This window comes from Pteronotus mesoamericanus, unplaced genomic scaffold (assembly GCF_021234165.1).
Source record: "Pteronotus mesoamericanus isolate MK-2021 breed Mesoamerican mustached bat unplaced genomic scaffold, CSHL_Meso_final contig_166, whole genome shotgun sequence".
NCBI classification, from domain to species: Eukaryota; Metazoa; Chordata; class Mammalia; order Chiroptera; family Mormoopidae; genus Pteronotus; species Pteronotus mesoamericanus.
Window position 1 is genome coordinate 1,613,568 of NW_026555066.1, and position 26,445 is coordinate 1,640,012.

The 26,445-nt window shown below is 37.9% G+C and overlaps 1 protein-coding gene across 4 annotated transcripts in view; it reads right to left on the minus strand.

Annotated features, from left to right (window-relative positions):
• Positions 1-25,625, minus strand: part of PFKFB1 (6-phosphofructo-2-kinase/fructose-2,6-biphosphatase 1) — a 61,477-nt gene extending 35,852 nt beyond the window's left edge. For 2 of the 4 annotated variants that reach the window (XM_054565743.1, XM_054565740.1), the window contains exon 1: positions 21,000-21,607. In XM_054565743.1, the coding sequence (XP_054421718.1) occupies positions 21,000-21,096 (97 nt within the window). In that variant the 5' untranslated portion in view covers positions 21,097-21,607. Of the gene's footprint in view, positions 1-2,375; positions 2,475-20,999; positions 21,608-25,368 lie in introns of those variants that run through there. The other 2 variants (XM_054565742.1, XM_054565741.1) reach the window with 2 other exon arrangements.
• Positions 25,626-26,445: the final 820 nt, after the last annotated feature.

The window sequence follows — 26,445 nt, forward strand, 5'->3', positions numbered from 1 at the left end:
AATTCAAAACAATGAGGAAAGGCTTAGGAACCTCTAGGACAACTTTAAACATTCCAGCATCTGAATCATAGGGGTGCCATAAGGAGAAAAGGAAGAGCAAGAAATTGAAAACTTATTTGAAAAATGAATGAAGGAGAACTCCCCCAATTTGGCAAAGGAAGTAGACCTCCAGGAAGTCCAGGAAGCTCAGAGTCCCAAAGAAGTTGGACCCAAGGAAGCACACACCAAAGCACATCATAATTACATTACCCCAGATTAAAGATAAGGAGAGTATCTTAAAAGCAGCAAGAGAAAAGGAGACAGTTACCTACAAAGGAGTTCCCATAAAACTATCAGCTGATTTCTCAAAAGAAACCTTGTGTGCAAGGAGGCGCTGGAAAGAAGTACTCAAAGTCATGAAAAGCAAAGACCTACATCCAAGATTACTCTATCCAGCAAAGCTATCATTTAGAATGGAAGGGCGGATAAAGTGCTTCCCAGATAAGGAAAAGTTAAAGGAGTACATCATCACCAAGCCCTTATTATATGAAATGTCAAAGGGGCTTATCTAAGAAAAAGAAGATAAAAAACTATGAACAGGAAAATGACAACAAACTCACAACTATCAACAACTGAACCTAAAGAAAACAAAAACAAACTAAGCAAACAACTGGAACAGGAACAGAATCACAGACATGGAGATCAGAGAGAAGGGGAAGGGGGAGAATGGGGGAAAATGGTACAGGGAATAAGAAGCCTAAATGGTAGGTACAAAATAGACAGGGGGAGGTTAAGAATAGTATAAGAAGTGGAGAAGACGAAGAACTTATATGTATGACTCATGGACATGAACTAAGGGGGGGTGCTAGAGGGAGGTTGGATGCAGGACAGAGGGGAATGAAGGGGAGAAAAATAAATGGGACAACTGTAATAGCATAATCAATAAAATATATATTTAAAAAAGAAAGAAGAAACGAACTCCTACCCTTTGCCATAACATGGATGGAACTGGAGACTATTATGTTAAGTGAAGTAAGCCCGGTAGTGAAAGAAAAATACCATATGATCTCACCTGTAAGTGGTACCTAATCAACAATGAACAACTAAGCAAAGTATACTTAGAGACATTGAAATAAAGAACAAACTGACAGTGACCAGAGGGTATGGGGGAGGGGGATAACGGGGCATAGAGGGGAAGGGTCATCAAGGACCATGTATAAAGGACCCATGGACAAAGACAACAGAGTGGAGAAGATTGAATGTGGGAGGGAAATGGGGACAACTGTAATTGCACAACAATTAAAAAAATGATAAATAATCAGAAAACTCAAAGACTCACCAAAAGAAATCATCTAATATGAACAACAGAGAAATAAAATGTAAAGGAAAAAAAGAAGAACAGAGATTCAGGGGCCTGTGTAAAAGAAGACTAATATTCATGTTATTGTTGTTCCAGATGGAGAGGAGAAAGAGAAGGGCCTAAAAAATTATTTGGGAAATTATGACTGAAAACTTCCCAAGGTGATAAAAAACGCAAACTCAGAGATTCTAGAGTCTGAGTAAATTCTCAATAGGATAAAACCATGAAATCCATTCAGACATAAAATAATTAAATTGCTAAAAACTAAAAAAAGGAGATTGTCTTGAAGATTACCTATGTCACAATGCCTATGTCATTCACCTAACTTTACCTCACCACATAGGCATTGTGTCATCTCACATCATCACAAGAAAAAGAAGGGTGAGTACAGTACAATAACATATCCTCCGATTGAGAGAGGGACCACATTCACATGACTTTCATTACAGTATACTCTTATAATTGTTCTATTTTATTAATTATTTTTGCTATTCTCTTAGTGTGCCTAATTTATAAATTCAATTTTATCATAGGCATGCATGTATGTTTAGGGAAAAACATAGTATATATAAGGATCAGTATTATCTGCCGTTTCAGGCACCCACTGGAAGTCTTCGAATATATCCCCTGCAGATAATGAGGGACTAATTTTCTCAAAATAGTGTGGTATTGGCAAAAGCATAGGCAAATAGATCAATGGAATAGAATAGAGAGCCCTAAAATAGACCCACTCAAATATAGTCAACAGATTTTGGAAAAAGGCAATTCATTGGAGAATATAGAGTTTTTTCAACAAATGGTGCTAGAACAATTGGAAGTCCATATGCAACAAATGAACATCATCACATATCTTTTATCTTATGCAAAAAGTAACACAAAATAGATCATTGGTCTAAATATAAATCTATAAAACTTGTAAAAGTAAACATAGGGAAAAATTTACATGATATTATGTTTGGCAATGAGTTGCTAGATACATTACAAAAACAACCATCCGTGAAAAAATTAATAAACAACAAAAATTTAAAATATTTACCTGTGAAAGACATTGTTAAGAGAAGGTACGTAAGTGCTTCAGATTAGGAGAATGTATTTGCAAATTACACATCTGTGTATCCAGAATAGGTAAAGAACACTTAAAATTGAACAGTAAAAGAGAAAATATAATTTTAAAAATTGGCAACATATTTGGATAAATATTCCAACAACCCTATACAGATGGCAAAGAAGCATATTAAAATATGTTCAATATTATCAATCATTAAGAAAGTGCAAATTGAAAGTGCAATGAGTACAGAATGAGACATAACTATTAGAACAGCTAAATTTTATTTTATATATATATATATATATATATATATATATATATATATATATATGACAATACCAAATGCTGGCAAAGACATGGAACAAAAGGAACTCTCATTCATTCCTAGTGGAAATATAAAATGGTACAGGCATTTTGAAAAACAGTTGGACAGTTACTTATAAAATTTAACAAATGATTATTATATGACCAAGCATTTCCACTAGGAATGAAAGGCATAAAGGAAAGTGAATTGAAAAATTAATTTTATACAAAAATGTATATGAGAATGTTTATAGAGTCTTATAAAAAATTGCTAAATACTAGAAACAAACAAGATGTCCTTCAATATGTGAATGGACAAACTGTGGGACATTTACAAAGTAGAACACTATACCTATAAGTAGAACCTAACCAACAAAACAAAGATGCAAGGAAAATATGACCAGCAACATTAAAAGAAAAAAGAAACCAACAGAGTCAAGAGGGAAGGAAGGAGGGGTGGGCAGGGAAAGGGAAGGGAAGGGTCCAGTCAAGGAATGTATATCAAGGACTCATGGACAAAGCCAAAGCCAGGAAGGACTGAGGGAGGGAGATGGCAGGGGGAAGGTGGTGGTGGGAAGGTGGAGACAAATGTATTTGAACAAAAAATAAATTAATTAAATAAAAAAATAAAGATAACCTTTAAAAAAATAATAGAACCCCATCCAGCAATTAAGTGAACCATTGACTCACATAACAACTAGGATAATATCAAATGCATTATGCTAAAATAAAAAAGCCAGGTCCAAGACTGACATATCTAATATAATTCCACTTATATGATATCCTGGAAAATACAAAATTATAGGAAACGAGAACAGATCAGTAGTTTTCAGTGTTTGGTGGAGGTCATAGGTGTTGGCTATAATGGGCTGTACAAGACAATTTTTATGGTGGTAGAGTTGTTCTGGATGGTACTGTGGATACCTGATAATATGTATTTGTCAAAACCCACAGAACTGAATTTTATTGTATTAAAATTTTAAGAAATCTGTGTAACATGGTATTGAATGCAATTTGTGACAAATGAATGTCACTGTATTACAAGTATATAGTATAACCTCACTGGATGTGTTAGAGATAGAAAACCTGAAATAAGTAACTATGGAATGTGGTGTTTTGACTGGATACTGTAAGGCCAATGACAGAAAATAACTGTACATAGACACTATATGCTAATCATTAAATTTATTTCTAACAGGGATATGGGTGAAGGATTCTGAAACTACCACTATGGTGGTGTTGAAATCAAATAAATAAATAAATAAATAAATAAATAAAGGAAACCTGATATCTCACTGTCCAAGAAAGAAGATACAAATAAAAAAGGGAGAAAGTCTAGAATGAACCATGTACTGCTGAATTAAAGTCAGAAATATCAGTATTAAGCCCTGTTTATTTTAATATATTCACAAATAGATAAAGAAATATAGTTGTGTATGCATGTGTTAGTATGCACACATATTTTTCCTAGCCCTGTCTGCTGAGAGGACTAGAAATAGTGACCCTCCAATAGTAAAAAGCACATCTGACACCAAGATCTTGGTTTCTAAATACCATTCTTCAATGAAAAGAACAATGAATCTTTGGGGAAATTGTTGGGGTACCTTGTAGTGTGATAAAGTAAGAAGTGCTTTTAAAGGGGACTAGGAAAATGAAGGCATGTCAAAAGGACACAGGAGTTGACCTAACAGGGTTCCTAATGACTAAAGCTGAAATAAGTTGAGGAAGAAAATAAATTATTATAGAGTTATAACCTAAAGAATAAACTAAATATTTATGAGTCCATACAATCATATATAATTAATTGAATAAACAAATAGGGGAGAAGGGACAAATCTTATTCACAGAGAGATTCCAAATAATAAATGAAGAAGAAATGAAGATAAACAGGAAATCATCATTAGAACACCAAAGCAATAATTGCTGCAGGCATTGCTAAAATTGGTGAGTTAAACTTTGAATACCTGGATATTTGCATATCCCCAAATAATTATTCCCAAATTACTGTGGTGGTTTTAATATATTTCTACAAATTAATGCTCTTCCCACTCAGAGGTGGTATTTGAGTCCCCTTCTCTTAAGTGAATGCTGGACTTAGAGACTCAATTCCAAAGAACAGTGTCTGAAAAGGAAAAAATCGTAATCTGGCACATTCCACCTAATCCAAATATATAACATTATCAGAAATAACTCGTATTTATTTCACTTAGCATAATGCTCTCCAGTTCCATCCATGCTTTCACAAAGGGTAGGAGTTCTTTGTTTCTGCTGTGTAGTATTCCATTGTGTAAATGTACCATAGTTTGTTGATCCACTCATTTACTGATGGGCACTTAGGCTGTTTCCAGCCCTTGGCTATTGTAAATTGTGCTGCTATGAACATTGGGGTGCATAGGTTCTTTTGAATTGGTGTTTCAGGGTTCTTAGGGTATAATCCCAGCAGTGGAATTACCGGATTGAGCCAAAGCGGGGTATGATTAAGGGTGGGAGGTGGGGGTCAGCGGGGCAGGGTAGAGTGGTGGAGGGAAAATGGAAACAACTGTACTTGAACAACAGTTAAAAAACTCATATTTATATCATGTTCCTATTGATATTATGTGATGAGAAGGGCACTTCATCTCCATGCTATTCCTCCTAAAACCGATACCCTAAACAAGACAAAATATCAGATAATCCTAAATTGAGGGTTATTTTACAAAATACCTGATTGAACAAACTTGACCAAAGTTGTCAAATTTATGATAAACAAGGAAAGACTGAAAAACGGTCACAGACTTGAAGACTCTAAGGAGACATGGCAACTAAATACAATGTGGTATACTAGATTGAATTTTGGGACATAGAAAAATATATTAGTGGAAAAATTAAAGAAAGCCAAATAAATTCTGTGGTTTAGTTAGTAGACATTACCAATGTTTATTTCTTAGATTTGACAAATGAACTATGCTTATATAAAGGGCTACTAACATTAGTGGAAACTGGATAAATTGTATATAGTAATTATGTAAATCTAAAATTACTTCAAAATAAAAAATTAAAAATAATCTGAGATGGTGGCAGACTAGGTGGAGCATACACTCACCTCCTTCCAAGACTAAATTGGAATTACAACTAAAGTATAGAACAATAATCTTGAACAACCAACTGAAGACTAGTTGAATAGAAGTCTTATAACCCAAGATTTACAGAAGAAGCCACATTGAGACTGGTAGGAAGTGGGGAGATGCAAAAAGGGTTGACCCCACTCCCTTTTTGCATCTCCAAAATGGGGACAGCAGAGGTTCCAAAGAGATATCTCAGCTTCAGGGGTTCCCCCTGAGAAGTATGGGGTCTAAAACCCAAGCCTGGCCCCTCAGCCCAGAGTACCACGTAGCACTGGGCTGTGAAAAGTAGTGGGGCCCTGGCCCGGTGGATCAGCTGGTTAGAGCATCAGCCTGTACACCAAAAGGTTGCAGGTTCAATTCCCAGTCAGGGCACATGCCTGGGTTGCAGGTTTGACTTCCCTGCTGGGGAACGTATGAGAGGCAACCAATCTATGTTTATCTCTTGCATCTCTTGCCCCCCTTCCTTTCTCTCTAAAATCAATAAACATATCCTGGGGTGGGGACATTTTAAAAAGCAGCAGGTTTTTTTCCCACTAGGTAGAGGCAGGAGTCCACAAGAGACACAGGTACCCTCTTAAAGAGCCAAAACACAAAATTTCATTTGCAACCACTAACCCTGGACTCTGGCAGAAAGAGGGCAGAGTGAATGAGAGTCACATGAGGAGAGTCTGGGGTCTATGGCTCTGGGGAGAGAGCTGAAGGGACAGCTGCCAAGATCCCTGTGCTAAGTCATTCTCCCATATTGCAGATGCCATCTTTCTTGGTGGATCACTCCCCTCTGTGTGGTATCAGCCTTGGGGAAAGCAGTGGCTCTACCCTTTGGACATCCTTTTCACTCCACCATGCAGAGCTTAGGCCCTGCTGAGGGATCACCTGCCTTGACCAAGGTGTAGAGGTCTGGGCAGACTCAGGGGTATAAGTGACTGAGTTGTGTGGCTTTGGGGTAGGGGCCATTCCCCCTACTTTTCTGTGAACCTGACTGGCACTTCCTCCTCATGGGGGATCTACTAGAATCACTCTCTGGACAGACCACCCTCCAGGCTCTGGAGGCAATACCTACCTGACTCCTAGTCCCTACACACTACCGAGGTCAGGGAAAAATCTGGAACAGATTAAGTTGTGTGGCTCTTGGGCAGGGGCCATACCTCCCACCTTCCCTGAAGCCTGACCAGCACCTCCCCTTCAAAGGACAACTACTTGCCCCTACCTGGTGACTTACTGTGAACCTGCTTCATGCAACTTGAGCACTGCCAGAGGCTCTTTCAGTAACTGAGACTTATAAGCAGTCAGCGGGTGTTGGCAGATAAGGGTGGATCTCAGAGTTCATTGGAACTTTTGCTGATCTGTCTATGGTCCTGGTGCTGGTATAAGTCAGCCTTGGTGTACACTTTGGTCCTTCCTGTGTGCACCCAGGCCCAGCAGAGGCAGCCACAAACTGTGCATCACTTATAGCATCAGACAAGTTGCTCAGGACCAATCACAGGCAGTGTCTGACATTAGCCTCACCAGAGTGCCTCCCAAGAGACACAGAACTAACACATGGAGTGTCCAGCTTCAGACAACTTCAGAGCAGGATCCAATAAGCCTCACAAGCAGTATATCCAAAGGGAGATCTTGGCAGGCACCAAACCATGCTGCAGCAAACTCTGTTTTATGTGGTCAGCAACTGCTTAGAAGCTCACATGCTGTGATTGGGGGTGAGCCTCACAGTCAGCCAGCCTGAGGGTTGAAGCCAGGCAAAAATGGGCCAATAGAAATCAAGACTCAGTTACAAAAGAAGGGCCCACATAAACCACATAAGGGATATTCCTGGAGCACCCAGCTCTGATGATCAAGGAAACTGCATCACTGGACCCCACAGGACACTTACTACATAAGGCTACCCCATGAAGACTGGGAGTCATAGCAGATCTATCTAATACATAGGAACAAATACAAACAGGCAGTCAAAATGGGGAGAAAAAGAAAAAGGCCCAAAATAAAGGACAAAAGAAATCTCCAGTAGAAGAGCTAAATGAAATGGAGAAAAGGAATTTAGAGCTCAAAGTAATGGCTATAAAGATGCTCAAGAGCATGAAAAAGGTCATAGAGATCATAAAAAAAGGATCAGTCAGAAATGAAGAATACAGTGGAAGGAATAAAAGTAGGTTGGATGAAGCACAGGATTATATCAGTGATTTGGAAGACAATGTAGAAAAAAAACACCCAATCAGAACAGAAAAAAAAAGAATTTAAAGAAATGAGGATAGTTTAAGGAACTTTGGGACAATATGAAGTACAACAACAACTTCATTATAGGGTTACCAGAAGAAGAGAGAGAGCAAGGGATCTGGAACCTAGTTGGAAAAATAACTTCCCTAACCTGGTGAAGGGAAAAGACACATAAGTCAAAGAAGTACAGAGAGTCCCAAACAAGACGAACCCAAAGAGGCCCACATCAAGACACATAATAATTAAAATGCCAAAGGTTAAAGACAAAGAGAGAATTCTAAAAGCAACAAGAGAAAACACTTTGTCACTTACAAGGGAGCTCCCATAGAACTATCAGATGATTTCTTAAACTTTGCATGTGAGAAGGGACTGGTAAGAAGTACTCAAAGTGATGAAAAGCAAGAACCTACAATCAAGATTACTCTACCCAGCAAGGCTATTATTTAGAATCAAAGGAAAGATAAAGAGCTTTTAGGACAAGAAAAACCTGACAGAGTCCATCACTGCCAAACCAATATTACAAGAAATGTTAAGGGGACTTCTTTAAGAAGATGAAAAATATTAAAAATATGAATAAGAAAATATTGCAAAGAAAAAATTCTCACTGACAAAGGTAAACACATAATTAAAGCAGTGACTCAAACAACATTAAACCTAGTACAAAGGCTAAAAGGCAAAAATAGGAAGACTGTGTGTAATTACAATAGTAGATCAAAAAATACACACAGACACACACATAAAAGAAATAAAAAATAATGCAAAAACATAAATATGCAGGGGGTGAGCCAAAATGGTAGTGGTTACAGAATGTGTTTGAACTTAAGCAACCATCAATTTAAAATAGACTGCTATAAACATAGCTTGGTATATATGATGCACATGATAACTACAAACCAAAAATGTACAACAAATATACAAGAAAATAAAAAGAAAGGAATCCAAACACAATGCTACAAAAACATCAACCTGCAAGAGCAATAAAATGAAAAAAGAACAAGGAAGAACTACATAAATAATCAGAAAACAATTAATAGAGTGGCAATAACTACATAACTATCAATAATTACTTTAAATGTGAGTGGATTGAATGCTCTAATGCTCTAATCAAAAGGTGAATGGAAAAGAAGATGTGTGTGTGTGTTTGTATGTGTATGTATATATATAAAATGTGACCATATAAATGAATGAAATCATTTGAGACAACAGGGACGGGCCTAGAGGGTATTATACTAAGTGAAATAAGTCAGATAGAGAAATACAAATACCATATTAATTATTTCATTTATATGTGGAATCTATAAAACAGAGTAAACAAACAAACTAAACAGAAACAAACTCATAGATACAGAGAACAAATTGATAGTTGCCAGATGTGAGGGGGTTTGGGGGGCTGGGTGTAAAAGGTCAAGGATTAATAAATATAAATTGGCAATTACAAAACAGTCATGGAAGTGTGAAGTACAGCTTAGGGAATATAGTCTAATACTGTAATAACTATATATGGCATCAGGTGGGTGCAAGACTTATTGGGTCTTATGTCACTTTGAAAGTTACATAAATGTCTAACCACTATGCTGTATACCTGAAACTAATATATTAAATATCAACTGTAATTAAGAGAAATAAAAATTCAATGACATCCGTTACAACATTAAATGTGAACAGATTAAGGAATTCAATCAAAATGTGGAAAAATGTCATTGGATTTTTAAAATTCCAACAAAATCTAACTGTATGCTTTCTGTGGGAGTTAAAATTTAGGTTCAAAGATACAATAGACTGAAAGATAAAAAAATAATGCAAACAGCAACCAGAACATTGGAGTTCTATACATATTTTAATATTACATGAATTAGATGATAAAAATATTGCTAGAAATAAGTAGGCATGGTTTATAATGACAAAAGGGTTGATTCATCCAATATATATAGTGATTGCAAATATATATGCCTAAGAACAGAGTCCCCAAGTATGTGGAGCAAAAATTGATAGAGTTCAGGGATAGACAATTTAATGACAATAGTTGGAGACTTCAATACTCTACTTTTAATAATGAATATAACAACTACACAGATCAACAGAGAAATAGAGACTTAAAAACACTGAACACAAAACAGTCCTAATAGATACTTATAAATCACTCTAACTCAAAACAGCAGAATACACATTATTCTTAAGTGCACATTGTGTATTTTCCAGGATAGATTATATCCTAAGTCATAAAAACAAGATTCAATAAATTTGAAATAATTGAAATCATGTAAAGTATGTTCTGCAATCACAATGGAGTAAAAGTAAAAGTTAATATCAGAGCGATCTTTTGGAAATTCACAAATGTGAACCAGAAGGAAGATATAATAATCAGAGAATAGGAAAGCATTAGAGAAAATGAATAAAACAGAAAGTTGGTTCATTAAAAAGATTAGCAAACTCAAACCTTTAGCTAAATTGACCAAGAAAAAAGAGAAACTCAAATTAATTCAGAAATGAAAGAGGAAGTATTACTCCTGACCTTACAGAAATAAAAAGAATTATAAGGAAATATATATTATTAGCAACTGTATGTCAACACAATAGATGACTTAGATTAAATGGACCAATTATTAGAATAACACAAACTTCCAAAATGGACTCAAGAAGAAAAGAAAACTGAAATGCTCTGTGACAAGTAGAGACTGATTGAGTAATTAAAAAAAAAAAACCCACAATAACAACAAAAAACCTCCAAAAACAACTTGCCACAAAGAAAAGTTGGGGATTAGATGGCTACACTCATGAATTCCACCAAACACTTAAAGAATTAACACAATTCTTCAAAAGCTCTTTTAAAAAAAATAGAAGAGGAAGGGAATGTTTTCCACATCATTCCTTGGGGACTATATTTCTGTGATACCAAATGCAGATAAAGATATCAGAGGGAAAGAAAATTATAGACCAATATGTTATGAATATAGATGCAAAAATCCTTAATAGTATACTAGAAATTGAATCTAGCAAAGTATAAAAAAGATTATACACTGTTGCCACATTAGCTTTTTTATAGGAATGCAAGAATGATTAGATCTCTGAAAATCATGTAATGTAATACACTACAGAAGTTTCTCAACCTAATAAAGGACATCTATGAAAAACCCATGGTTAACATGGCACTTAATGGTGAAAAAATGAATGTCATCCCCCTAAAATCAGGAACAGAAGAAGAATGGCTGTTCTCACCTCATCTTTTCAACATTGTACTAGAGATTCTAGTTATGGAAATAAGGTAAGAAAAAGGAATGAAAGGCATGCAGAAAGGAAGAAATGAAACTCTCTATTTGCAGATGACATGATCATGTATACAGAAAACTCCAAGGAGTCCACTAAAAATCCTATTAGGACTAATAAATGATTCTAACAATGTTGAAAAGCTACAAAACATGATGGCAAGAGGGAAGCGGGGCATGGGAATTGGGTGGAGGTAGGCAAATAGTAACAATAAGAATAAAGCTAAAAAATAAAATAACTGATCCATAATGGAACATTAAAAAAAAGAGGCCCTGGCCAGGTGGCTCAGTTGGAGCATCAGCCAAAATGTTGTGGGTTTGATTTCCAGTCAGGGCACATAGGTACTGGAACCTAGGTTGCAGATTCATGCAGGAGGCAACTGATCTATGTTTCTCTCACACATCGATGTTTCTTTCTCTCTCTCTCCCTTTCTCTCTAAAATCAATTTTAAAAAAATCCTCAGGTGAGGAGGGGTGAAAGGACTTAAAAATGGGAAAAAATCCCGTGTTCAGCGACCTAAGGCTTAATTGTTAAGATTTCAGTACTCTTTGACCTACAGATTCAACAAAATCCTTATCAAAATCCCAGCTGACTTCTTTGCAGCAATTGACAAGTGGATTCTAAAATTCACATGAAAATTTAAGGGGCCTAGAAGAGCCAAGATCATCTTGAAAAAGAAGAACAAAATTGGAGGACTAACACTTCCCAATTTAGAAACTGAATTAAAAAACTGTAATAATACACTGTGGTGCCAGCATAAAGACAGACATATAAACCAATGGAATAGGACTAAGAGTCCTCAAATAAACTCGAATTTATGGTCAATTAATTTTCATCAAGGGTCCAAAAACAATTCAGTTCTTCAATCTTCAGGAAATGGTGCTGAGACAACTGACTATCCACATGCAGAGAATGAAGTTGGACCCTTACCTCACACCATATGGGTCAAAGACCTAAATATAAGAGCTAAAACTATACATAAATCTTTGTGATTTTGGATTAGATGTTTTCTGGGATATGACACCTAAAGCAAAAACATCAAAGGTAACAATATGTAAATTGCACTTCATAAAAATTAAAAACTTTTGTGCTTCAAAAGATACAGTCATGAACATAAAAAGACAACCCAGAGAATGGGAGTAAATATTTGCAATTTATATATCTGTTAAGAGTTTAGTTTCCAGAATATATAAAGAACTCTTACAAATCAACACAAATAAAAAGACAAATAACTTAATTTTTTAAAAAATGAGCAAAGAATTTGAATAGACATTTCTCTGAAGAGATAGAAACGGCCAATAAATACATGTAAAAATGCTCAATATCATTAGTCATTAATGAAATGCAAATGAGAATCACAATGAGAAATTTCATATACACTCAGGATGGCTATAACAAAAAGTGGACAAGTGTTAATGAGACTATAGAGAAACTGTAACCCTCATATGTTGCTTTCGAGAATGTAAAATGGTGAGCCCACTTTGAAAAATAGTTTGGCAGTATCTCAATATATTATACAGTAGTCCTCACTAATGCTGGGTTTTGCTTCCCATGGTTTCAGTTATCCATGCTCAACCATCATCTGAAAATATTAAATGGAAAATCCCTATAATAAACAATTCATAAGCTCAAACTTGCACACTATTCTGAGTAGCATGATGAAATGTCACACGATACACCTCTGTCCTACCCAAGACATAAATCATACCTTTATCCAGAATATCCACACTGTATACTCTACCTGCCTGTTAGACATTTAATAGACCTCTCAATTATCAGATTGATATCATGGTATCAAAGTTCTAGTATGCAAGTGAACCTTATTTTCCTTAATAATGGTCCCCAAAGCACAAGAATAGTATTGCTGGCAATCTGGATATGACAAAAGAAACTGGAAAGTGATTCCTTCAAGGGAAAAGGTGAGTATAGTACAATAAGATATTTTGAGAGAGAGACCAAATTCACATAACTTTTATTATGATATATGTTATAATGATTTTATTCTCTCTCTAGCCATTGTTAATCTCTTACTGAGATTAATTTGTAAATTAACCTTTATCATAGGTATGTATGTGTAAGAAAAAATTATATTTAGGTTTTGCTACTATCTGTAGTTTCAGGCATCCACTGAAGTATTAGAACATATCCCTTGGGGGTAAGGGGGTACTACTGTAGATAGAGTTACCACATGACTCAATAATTCCATTCCTAGGTATATATCCAAGAAAAGTAAAAAAATTATGTTCAAACAAAAAGTTGTGCAAGAATGTTCACAGCAGCATTATTCACAGTAGCCAGGATTGAAAACTACCCAAATGCCCATCAATTCATGAATGGAAAACAAAATGTGGTATAGCCATACAATGAAATATTATTCAGCTACTAAGAAGAATGAAGTCCCTATACATGCTACAACATGGATTAACCTTAAAAATATTATGCCCACTGAAAGAAGCCAAGTACAAAAGTTTTTATTCCATTTATATGAGATGTCCAGACTACGCAAATATATAGAGACAATAAAAAAGATTAGTGGTTTCCAGGGGCTGAGGGGAGAGGAGAATCTGCAGTAACTCTAAACGGTATGTGGTTTCTTTTGGGGGTGATGAAATGTCCCAGAATTAGTGGTGATGCTATACAACCATGTGAACATACTAACAACCAAGAAAGCTAAGATGGCAGGGTAGGTAAACACAACTTGCCTCTTTGCATAACCACATCAAAATTACAACTAAATTAAAGAACAACCATCATTCAGAACCACCAGAGATCAAGATGAATGGAAGTCCTACAACTTATGGAATTAAGAAACCACATTGAGACTGGTAGGAGGGGCAGAGATGCAGAAGGGGCTTGTCCAACACCCACGTGTGGTGAGTGAAAAGAGGGATATCTCAGGACCAAGGGGTTCCAGACTCACATCAGGCCCCCACCCCAAGGTTTCAGTGCCAAAAAGATAAGTGCCTATAACTTCTGGTGGTAAAAACCAGTGAAGATTGAAGCTGTGGAAGACATAAACTTCTGTATTCTCAAGCAGTTCCTCTTAAGGGGCCCACACACAGACTTACTCAGACTCACTCCCTCTGAGCTCCAGCACCAGTTCAGAAGCTTGAAAAGCATCAGAGACATACAGGGAGGAACTGAAGTGCCTGGCATCAGGGCAAGGGCTGGGTGGCAGTTTTCTCCCAGACAGAAGTGCTGGCAGAGGCCATTGTTCCTTTACTGAGTCCTCCCCCAACAAAACCACAGAGACTGAAGGTGGGTACCATATCTGAGACTCCATCAACCTGGCTCACACTGTTTACCCCACCCTGGTGATTCACTGAGGCTCCACTACACCCAAATTTTAGGCCCACCCAAGCTGTTTCCAGTGGCTTTTCCATATGAATGGCTTGTCTTGGTTTATGCTTCAGATTATCCTAAATTCTCTCAAACAAGCAGCATCAGTCTTCAGTGAGCCCCATACCTCTTGTTAAGTGATCTCAGGCCTGCCACTAGCAGCAGCTGGCCTTGGTTCACAGCCTGGCTTCGTTTGGGCACCTCCAAGCCCAGCACAAGTAGCAACTATCTGCAGATTGCTCTGTAGTTTATGCTGGGTGGCCCCAGACAGAACACAGGCAGTGACTGACCTTAGCCTGCACCTCCTGGGAAGCCCCAGAGCCTGCACACACAGTGGACAGCTATAGACCACATCGGAGTGCCACCACTCTGCCCCTGCACAGCTGATCTTCCACAGTGGTTGGAGGTTGGTGGTGAGCGGTCACAGCCAGTCCTTGCAGCTGACTGGCCTGGGTAAGTCTCCTCATTGACCTACCAACAGCAATCAAGGCTCAACTATAAGAGGAGGGTGTACATAGCCCACACAGTGGGTACACCTCAAGTACCCAACTTGGATGATAGGGGAGGCTGTGCCACTGGACTATACAGGACATCTACTACATTAGGGCCACTCTACCAAACCAGGTAGTTGTAGCAGGTCTACAGAATACATAGAAACAAACACAGGAAAGCTGCTAAAATAAGGAGACAAAGAATCATGGCCCAAATGAAAGAAAAGAACAAAACTTCCAAGAAGCAGAGAGAGTCCCAAACAAGGTGAGTTCCAAAGAGGCTCACACCAAGACACATCATTAAAATGCAAAAGGTTAAATACAAAGAGAGAATCTTAAAACCAGCAAGAGGAAAGCAGTTAGTTACCTACAAGGGAGCTCCCATAAGACTGTCAGCTGATTTCTCAAAAGAAACTTTGCAGGCTATAAGGGATTAGCAAGACATATTCAAAGTGATGAAAAGCAGGGATCTACAACCAAGATTACTCTACCCAGCAAAGCTATCATTTAGAATGGAAGGACAGATAAAGAGTTTTCCAGACAAGAAAAAGCTAGGGAGTTCATCACCACCAAACCATTATGATATGAAATGTTAAAGGGCCTTCTTTAAGAAGGAAGATATCAAAAATATGAAAAGTAAAATGGCAATACATACATCAAAAATTGAATCTAAAAAACAAAATAAAATAAACAAACAAGCAGAACAAGAACAGAATCACAGATACAGAGAATGTTTTCATGGTTGCCAGATGGGAGGGGCGACAAGTGGATGGGCATAAAATGTGAAGGGATTAAGAAGTACAAATTGCTTGTTACAGAATAGTCATGGGGATGTAAAAGACAGCATAGGGAATATAGTAGCCAAAGGATATATATGCATGATCCATGGACATGGACAACAGTGTGGGGATTGCCTGAGGAAATGAGGGGTTCTTAGTTGAGGAGGCAAAGGGGATAATATCAGGACAACTGTAATAGCATAAACAATAATATATAATTTATATTAAAAAATATACTAACAACCATTAAGTTGTACATTTTAAAATGGTACTTTATAGTATGTAAACTATATTTCTATTAAAAAATTTAAAATGTATATTAAAATATATATCAGGCAAATATTAAGCTAAATAAACTAATATATGTTTATTAATATTAGAAAGAAATTGCTGCAAGGCAAAATGCCAATGATAATAAAACCAAAAATAAATAAGCTCTGTATACATCAATTAAATGTTCAAGTCACCAGGAAGATACAACAATTCTAAACTTATGTGTAACTATTTACAAAGCTTCAAAATTGGCATAGTTACAAGGCAATATTAACAAAATTTGCATAGTTGATATTATGCAGCCAAAACTGCAGAAAAATATAGTGCATTTGTGCCAGATAAACAAACATGACTCAAGTATATACTTCAGTGAACTTAACTGTAAAATGTATATTTTTTCAAAGTGCTTGTGGAACATTCACCAAAAACTTTCATATGTTAGACCATAAAGCAAATGTCAGTAGATTTCAAAGAACTGAAATCATACAAAATTTGTTCTGAGAAGAGAATGAAATCAGACTGGAAATGGCAAGGGCACTGATCTGTTCAAACAGAAGCTTGCCCTGGCCCAAGGTCTGGCAGAGATTACAGGAGGCCTCCTGCTGTGCTAGGAATTAACCCTTTAGTGGCAAAATAATAAAGAGTAGGTCCCAGCAATCCTGAAAAAGGGACTTAGATTGTCAGGACAACTGGCTAAGTGGCAGGGAAACTAAGAAACCTGGAGCCATGCTTACTTACTTAATTTTATGGAAATATTTTACAAATTTATATGGCCATACAACTGTGCATCTGTGGAATATCAGTTCTGTTTAGTAGACCAATTATAGCATTAGAAACTTATATTAAAAAAAATAAAGTCTGAAAATTAATGAACTGAGCATACAATTCCAGAGATTAAAAAAGAACAGTAGAATAAATCCAAAGAAAACAAAAGAAATAAGATAATGACAAGAAAAATAGTTTAACAGAAAACGAAGACATACAGAAAGAATAAAAAATCCAAAAGTCAATTATTTTTAAAAAAACTTGTAAGAGTAGCAAACTTCTGGAAAGATTGATCAGAAAGAAAAAAAGAGAAGATACAAATAAACAATATTAGAACAAAAGAGGAAATAACTGCAAATGCAACATGGATTCTAAAAATATAAAAATATAAAGATAGGAACTTTACGCAAATAAATTTGAAAAGTGATGTGAAATAGAATTCTAGAAAAGCATAACTTAACAAAACTGACAAGTAGAAATAGCAAAGTGCAGTGATTCAATAAGTATTTAAAAGATTGTATCAGTTACAATACCTCTTATGAAGAAGACACCAGGCCCCAAAGTTGTGCCAAATATTTAATGAACAGATAGTTCTTTGGACCACCCCTGTCGTAACATGGAATGAAAGGAAATAGTTCCCACTTCATTTAATGATACCAAAATCAAATAGGGAAACACGGAGTGAAAAAATTACAGATCAATCTCATTTATGAGCAAAATTCCAAATTTCTGAAGAAAATATTAATGAACTAAATGCAAGCAGTTTTTATTTTTCATGGGACTGACGATTAGTTCAACACAATAAAAAAATCTCTAATGTGATTCACCTTAACAGATTGAAGTATAAAATCAATGTGTCATCTCAGTGGATACAGAAAGTACCATTAATAAAATTCAGCATCTACTCATTTGAAAATAATCCTACTGGGAAATTAAGAATAAACTGAACAACTTTACCCTGTTAAATGGTATCTACAAAAAAACTACAGCAAATTTACTCAATGGTGAAACTTTAAAAGCATTCCCTTTAAAATTAGGATCAACATAATGTACACTATTAACATTTCTATTCAACATTGTACTAAAAATGATATGTGTGTATTGGAGGTAGGAGGACTTAGCAGTGCAGTAATATAAGAAAAAGTGACCCAGCCCTGGCTGGTGTGGCTCAGTGGATTGAGTACCAGCCTGCGAACCAAAGGGTCACCGGTTCAATTCCCAGTCAGGGCACATGCCTGGGTTGCAGGTCAGGTCCCCAGTAGGAGATACTGGAGAGGCAACCACACATTGATGTTTCTCTCCTCTTTCTCCCTCCCTTACCCTCTGTCTAAAAATAAATAAATAAAATTTTTAAAAAAAAGAAAAAGTGACCCCCAAAAATAAGGATTGGAGGGGGAAAAAGAAAACTGTCATTTACATACAAATTATCAAAATTAAGTATTAGGTCAGGTTTGCTAGTTACAAATGCAGTATCCAAAATTCAATTATATTTGTATATATTAGCAATAAACTTCTGTAAAATGTAATTTTCTGAAAAGGTATTTTTTAAAATGGCAACAAAAATAAACAAAAACTTCTTATGATGATGTGGAAGCCCTTTTAAATTACAAAACTTTACTCAAATAACATGAAAAAAGTCTAAATCGATGGAGAGACGTACCATGTTTACAGAAAACTCAACTTTACAAAGATGTTAACTCTCCTTAAATTGATCTACAGATTGAAAGTGACTCCAATCAAAATCCCCAAAATTTTGTCAGTGTACAACTTGGTGTAACTTGAATAGCTGATTCCAAAATTTATGGGGACGACATTTAATTTTATTTAATTATATTTTATAACCAAAAACTAGAAACTACATAAATGCTCATGAACATTAAGATGGATAAATAAGCTGTGGATATTCACAAAATGTAATATTACAAAGCAAGAAAGAATAAACAAACTACAATTGCATGCAATGATAATATAGATGGCCAAGAAAATACAATGGTGAGTGAGAAAAACAAGTCATAGATGAATATACACAGCTGTTCCAGCAGTTTATACATGTTAATGCATTTAATCCTCAGAACAATCTCATTAAGTGATTGTGTACCTCCCCTCCCCCACCACCCTTTTTGGGGCCAGGCAGGTCTTCTGGAGAGGATGTTCCAAGCACAAGATGATTAAAATATTTCCAGGGTAAATAATCTGCCCCTCTCAGTAAAAAGGTGAGGCAGACATTGCTCAGGCAGGATGTGGCAAACACTATCTCAGTTTTTTGTGTCTGCAATCTGACACAATCAATGCCTTAGTCTTGCACACACAGGGCCCCATGCTTGGCTTTGGTGAGTGGTAGAGAAAGTAACATAATGACTGTTTACTGAACACATCTATCTGGGCTTGATGCTGGGGATACAATGGGAAAAAGACCACACACCTACCTTTTTATTTAAATAATAATAACATTTAGTGAGTGCTTACTATAAGCTGGACACTCTTCTAAGGATTTTATATACTTTAGCTCTCTAATCTTCACAACAACACCTGTTACTAACTTATTTTTACAGGTGAGGAAATGGAAGCACAAAGAAGTAAAGAGACTTGTCCACAGTCACAGAGGCAGGAGCTGGACTCAAACCTAGGCAGTCTAAATCCAGAACCTCTGGATCACTGAATCAGCCCAACAATATGGGAAGGTAGGTATTAATCCTGTTTTACAGATGAGGAAAGAGAGGCTCAGAACTAAAGTGAACACATATTTATTTTGCATCCTTTATGAGACAGATACTATATTAGGTGATTGATGTATATGAATTCTTCAACCTGAAAAAAGCTCCAGGAAATATAAGGATCCTAACTCTGGAGAACACAGGTATGCAGAGAGTGGCTTGCCTGCATGCCAGCTAAACCCAACAGTCACTTAGAAAGGATCAAGAGTGTCTGGGTGGGTGGGAGTGAGATGTAATTCTGTCTCATCCAGGTTCCTAGATCTCCAAATGAGTAAGTAAAACTGCTGGTAGAAAGAAGGAGAGAGGAAAACATGAGGTTTTCTCCTCTCTTTCTCTTCTTCCTCCATCTATACCCTACATCCTATATACTTTATTTAACACCCTATATCTTCCTTAATCCTCTAAGCAACTACCCCCCCCAACCAACTATCCCTGACCCTGGACCTTCTGTAGAATTAGCATAGTGGAAGCTTGGTCAGCTTGACCTTGAGTTGTCTCAGTCCAACAGTCCACAACTGTCTTATCTCTGCCCACCTTATGGCTCCTAGGCCATAATCCTTGGGCTGGAAGCACCTTGGTTCACACTGTCCCCTATTATCTATGGGAAATGGTATACTGCAGTTTTTTTTAAAAAAATTTTTTACAGGTTTCATTTACTTTTCCTTCACCCCTCTTTTTTCTTTAATTTTCAAAGTGAACATTACACCAACAGCCTGTCCCTAAGAAGACTTAGTGTCTTCTTCCTCTCTGGTGAGAGCAGCAAGTGTCTATATGTGACAAGAATGCAATGCAGGAGACAGGATACCCAGCCTTTCCCAACTGAGTCAGGTATAGATTTATTAGAAGAGACTTGAGAAAGGGGAGGAGCAAAACTGACCAATGATATGGTACTGTTATGTACCCAGCACCCATCCCCTGAGAATCAATTTTAGGAACCATCACCTAATTCTATTCACGCACTATCAGACAGGACCAATTTTCAGACACTTCACTGAGATCACCAAAATGAAACATTCTAGGCTAAGCAATGAATAGTTCCAAACTAGCAGTGTCAAATTTCAAACAAGAACCTTTCTAAATAAGGTCGAGATGAGGAAGAAAAGTTCCTAGTCAAAAATTCCTCTGATGAAATTATCTTGATCCAATTCTCATTCTTTGTCTTTATCTCTCACTTTTTGTCTTTCTGTCATTCTTTCTCTACCTTTTCTGACATTATCCTCTTGTTATCTTACAGCTACTTCATCTAACTGCTCATCTATTCCAATATTCAGGTTGGGGTGAGAGTAGATGGGGGGCCATGTCTTTGCTCTTTTTCTATACCCACTTTACCACCACCACACTGAAACCTATGGAAGCAAACCCCACTTACAGCCCCTCCTCCGTTGCAGCCCACTGCTGCCGCTGCTGTGTGGAATCCAGATCTTCTGCAACCTGGTTTGGGTGAGTTCTTCCATCTCTTGAGACATCTTAGGTGTCACAGCTAATGACACCACTCTCCATAAGGTACCGGTCCTTATGGACCAGGGCTTCTTGTCTTGCTAACTGTCTTCTGTTGCTGTGGCCACAGAAGCAGGTGGAGAGAGTTGGGGTAGGGAGAAGAGCTGGGCTTCTGAGCCCTCTGGCAGCCTGTCTCCAGCCTCCTCTCCTTTTTCCTAGTCCTTGCCTGCTTTTGCTCCTGTATGTACCAGTGAGGGCTTGAGTGCAGAGAGGGAGAGGTTGGGCAGAGGTCAGCAGAGGCCTCTGAACTCCAAGGGCTGTGTACATAGGAGATAAGTTCCTTCCAGCAAAGGAGGGCAGCCAGCAAGACAGCCCAGGTCTGGCCAGCCACTTCCCTCCAATGAAGACAGGACTATTAGAGTATGCAAATAAAAGACCAAAGATCATGTGCTTACACCCTGTGTAGGGTGGGGAGGCAAAGGTGTTGGAAGCAGGTCTCAGTAGCTTTCACACTTTGAAATAAAATATGGGCCCAAGTAGAATGTCAGGTTTCAACCTGAAAGCAGAGATCCACATCAGAAATGCAAGGTTCCCAAGTAATGAAGAATGCAATGTTTTGATCTAGCAATCAAAGGCCCAAACTGGAAGTGGAAGATCCACTGCCTTACCACCCCAACCTCCCCTACAAAACGGCATTGCAACACCTGTCTTCCCCCCAATTCTTCTGCCTTTACTATTGGAGGGACTCTCCTCCTAAAATGTGCTGCCTGGGACACTCTTGGAGAGATGGGCACTATTCTATCTTATGCTCTCTCCAGCCTAGGCTAAATAAATCAGAGTAAACCTGACACCTCTGGGAGGAGGAATGAGTGCAGCCCTGGCTGGGGGAGAGATGGCAAGCGCTGCCCACATGGCTGCCAGCAGCTATCAGATGGGACCTGATTCAGAACCTGGATAAAGTTCCTCATGTCAAGCCGTAGAAATGGAGGTTTAGAGTGGAATCTGCAGCAGGCTGAGTGTAGGGAGCAGGAAGCAATCAACTCAAAGTAGGATAACCACCCTGATATCTCTACTTTACCCTCCTTCTCCCCCTGTATTGTACTGAAGCTTTTATGTGTAGAACTCATTTAAAAGCACAGCTTACCTGGAATATGTCCAAATGTTTCTTACTTCATTCTTTTGCAACCTTCCCACCCCCTGATGAAACTCTGTTTATTGGCTACAAGAAAGCTCAACTTTCTTCTACTGAGCTGAGCTATAGAGGGGCAATCTCTTAGGGATAGAAATCTCTAGTCCCTTCCCTCCAATGCTCTTACATCCACTTTGCCTTTTAAGAAGTCCCCTAAAGTACAGTCCCAGTGTCCTAGTCTACACAAGGGTTAGATTCCCTCCAGTTGTTGTGTATAAATCGTACCAAACTTTCAATACATTTCAGAGCCTGCCCATATAAATGAATCTCCTGAAGCAGTGGATCACAGTGGTTAAGAGCAATGGGCTCTTGGAGACATATTATCTGAAAGGAATCCTACCTCTGCTCCTTGTCATGAGACCCAGGGCAGAAGGCAAACTTCTCAGTACTTCAGTTTTTTTCATCTGGTAAGAGTACCTACCCCTTTATTGTTGTTGAAGATTCAACATGTTAATACAAGTAAAGCAACCTGGAAAATACTCAATATACATATCCAACACTGTGATCCCCTTTGTAAAGTAAATGATCAATCATCTTTTTAGCAAAGGTAATGCTGAGCATACAGGAAACACTTGGTAAAGGAAATTTATAACATTATGACAAAGGGTTAACAAAATAAATAAAGAGCTCCTGCCAATCAGCTAGAAAGGTGAATTCACTTTTACTTTTTTAGTTTTTTGAAGCCTCCTAGAAACTGTTTCATCCATCCTTCCCAGGTAAGAAAATGGAGGCCTAGAGAGGGGAAGTATTTTCCTAAGGCCCTGTAGCAAATAAGTCACCAAGTTAGGAATAGAACAATGAGCACCTGATTTCTCCCAGTCCAGGATTTTTCTTTGGTTAATTAATCAATCTAGCTTGATTTAAGAATGTGGTCTTTCAGATTAACTCAGAAATTTTAGTCTTAGAACTAGACTTTGAAAGATATATAACTCTCTTAAATCCTAATAAGACCCTTAATAAATATCACTCTGCTAATGCTAATAATCTTAATAACTCTTTACATGTATGTCTTCCATGGCCGACAAAGCAGCAACATATTTCCTATCCTAGTTGCTCCTTATAAACATTCTCACTAGCCTCACAGGGAAACTGAGGTCTAGAGAGGGGAAGGGGCTTGTCCAAGGTAATTGAGCCAGTCACATGAACCCTCATCTGTTTACAATTTTGTCCTCATGATCCTGCCAAGAGGCAGAAGATAATTTTAGCAGTAGGAAATATGATATAGGAAGCTAGCAAGCTGAAATGGTAAACCCAGGATCCAGTCTTGAAAACCCAACTTAAAACTGCCTGGAATTGGCTGGCAAGCTATTTATTTATTTGTTTGTTTGTTTGTTTATTTATTTCTACCACCGTTAACAATTCTGGTCGCCAAAGCAAGAGAACTAAACAAGCTTTATGGAAAGGCCTCAGCCTGGCTCTTGTCATTCAAGTCCCAACCTACCTTTATAGCATGTATCTCTTTTGACCCCCATGCTTAAACTATGCTAGCTGACTCACTGGGCCCAAAACATGCTGTGCACTTATTTTTGCCTCTGGGCCTTTGCTTAGCCTGGAATGCCTTCTCTTCCTTTCCATTCTCAACAAAATACAACTCATTCTTCAAGGTCTAGTTCAATGTTCACCTCCTCTTGGAAGGCTTCCCTGTATCTTCAGGACAGGTTTTATCTTTGGTTCTCATATTGTCTATATCTTTCTGTCTGTCTGAGCAAGTATCCACCTGTGTTTCACCAGTCTACTTCCCTACTAAACTGTGAGATCCTTGAGAATGAGAACTGGACCTCAAGCTATCTGTGATCTGTGTTTCCAGTGTCCAGCTAAGGCTTTGGCACAGAGGAGACACTTGCTCAATGAATGTTTGTATATTCTACAACATCTCTTTGCCCTAGATGAGATGAACATGTGGACAAATAATCCCCATTTAATAAGGTAAATGTTATACAGAGAGCTGTGCAGAGCCCTGGGTGGGGGAACTAACTTGGTTGAAGATAGAATGTGGCATCTAGAAAGTTTCTCAACCTTGAATGGGTAAAAGAAGGACATCCTCCCTGAAAAGGTCCAATTAACTGGTTAAAGAACAAGGGTTCACTCAGTACTAGAGACTCACTCAAGACCAAAAGCTGAGCCACAAATTCTAAAATGGGGTTAACTCTGGGGAGGAAAAGCATATAGTATGACATCCTCAGGCCCACAGATCCTGATTATCCTTCTGAAGTATGAGGTATGTTAGAAAGAATCAAGATAGGACTGATGGGTAACAAAATCACTAATGGGGTCTCCCTGTTGGTAATTCTTGGAGTGTGTGGGTGTGAATGCATTTGGAGAGGGGAGCTTGGCCACATGCTTACAGGTTAGGTGCCTATATATAATTATCAGGTCTTCTGTGGCAGCAGCCTAGGATTCAATTTCTTTCTTGCTCACCATCCCCCACTACTTTCAACCTCATGCCTTGGACCCAAGGCTCACTGCATTCTAGTTCTAGGAGTGACTTCACAGACCTCAGTCACTCAGGGAGAAGAGCAACTAGAGGGTTGTGGATGGTATAGCATGCTGAGGCTGCAGAAAAAGTAGGATCACTAGTGTCAGACAGAGCATAGAAGTCTTGAAATATCTCCAAAAAGCTTTGGTTCCTGTCCTTCCATATCTCTTAACCTTGAGACAATGCTCTAGGGGAAGTAGGTGAAAGACTTCAATTTCCATTTTAGTGAGGAGGCTATTGAAACCCAGAGAATCTAAAAAGCTTGTTCAAGTGCCACAGCAAACCAGCCCTACCTCATACACTGGGGGAAATTAAAGATAAAATCTCTATCACCCAGGTCATTCAAAACTTAAGTAGACCAAGTTAGAGAGACTTCTGAAAGCCCTAGGGAACTATCTTTTGGGCTAGTGTCCCACAAATACAGGTCAGGAGGATGATAGGTAGAGAGATAGATGATAGATAGATAATTCGATATAGGTATCATCTTTTCCCTAACTTTCTCACACCCTTTAATGCACACTTCAAGTGACCACCTATGCAAAGACAAACAAACAAACAAACAAACCCCCAAAACTTTCCAGACAGCCTAAAGAATGGATAGGGATTTGTGTAACTCATTTTTTCTGTTTCACCTACCTGTTCTCCTAAAGGTTTTTTCTTCCATTGCTAATTATCCCAACACCAGTCAGTCCTCTTCTATTTAGAACCCCCAAACGGGTCCAGTGGGTGGCGTCAAAGAGGGATCCTGGAGCCTTTCGTTGGTTTCCTGGGAAGGCTGGGGAAGTATCCTTGGTAAGAGGTGTGTGTGTGTGCTTTGTTGAAATATCAGCTGTTGTAGTTGCCAAAGAAGTTCCTGAGCCACCCGGAGCCTTTTCTCTTCAGGCTAACCATGTGTTCACATTGCCCCAAAGGTCAGAACTAATATTAACAAGCCACTGCAGAAAGGGGAAATTAAAACCAGCAACTGAGACAGGCAAGATCTGTATTTCCTTGGGGCTGTTTCAGATTGTTCTTCAGGGTAAGTGGGCACGATTTCTTACTGGAAAGTGATTTGGCAATATGAAGTAAGAGCAATAAAGAGGTTTGTTTCCTTTGTCCTAGTTATCCCAGTCCTGAACTCAATCCTGAACCAATAACCACCAAAGCATGGAAAAGTTCAAAGCACCAAATTTTAATTATAATTGCAGAGCTATTTTCTGATGGCAAAAACTGCAAGGTAACCTTTAAGTCCTCCAGGAGAAAAAGCATCTCTTTGGGTCTTTTCTGCAGACATTGAGGACGATGACTCCAAGGCTATAGAATTCTGGGGGGAAAATAATTATGCTGCAATTCTGGGTGAGGAACCTAAGGATGCAAAGGTATGCTTTACCCTGGACATTGGATAAGTCTAATATTTCTATTTTTGTATTCTCAAAAACAAGTCACTAAACTGTTGGTGCTCTTGTATTGCCCTTTGTTCATTCACTCAACAAATATTTATTGACTCCTGTAATATATGTTATCCCCTATATTAGGGAATGGGACTAACGATATGAATCAGACTGGTCATTGCTCTTAAGTTGCTGGCAGTCTAGTGACAGAAACAGAAATCAATGGTAGCTGTGCAAGGTGATTAAGTGCTGTGACAGAATGGACCATAGGGTGTCGTGAGGGCCTAGAGGAAAAGATCCAGGTGGGGAGTTGTGTGGTTAGGAAAAGCTTACTCCAGAAAAT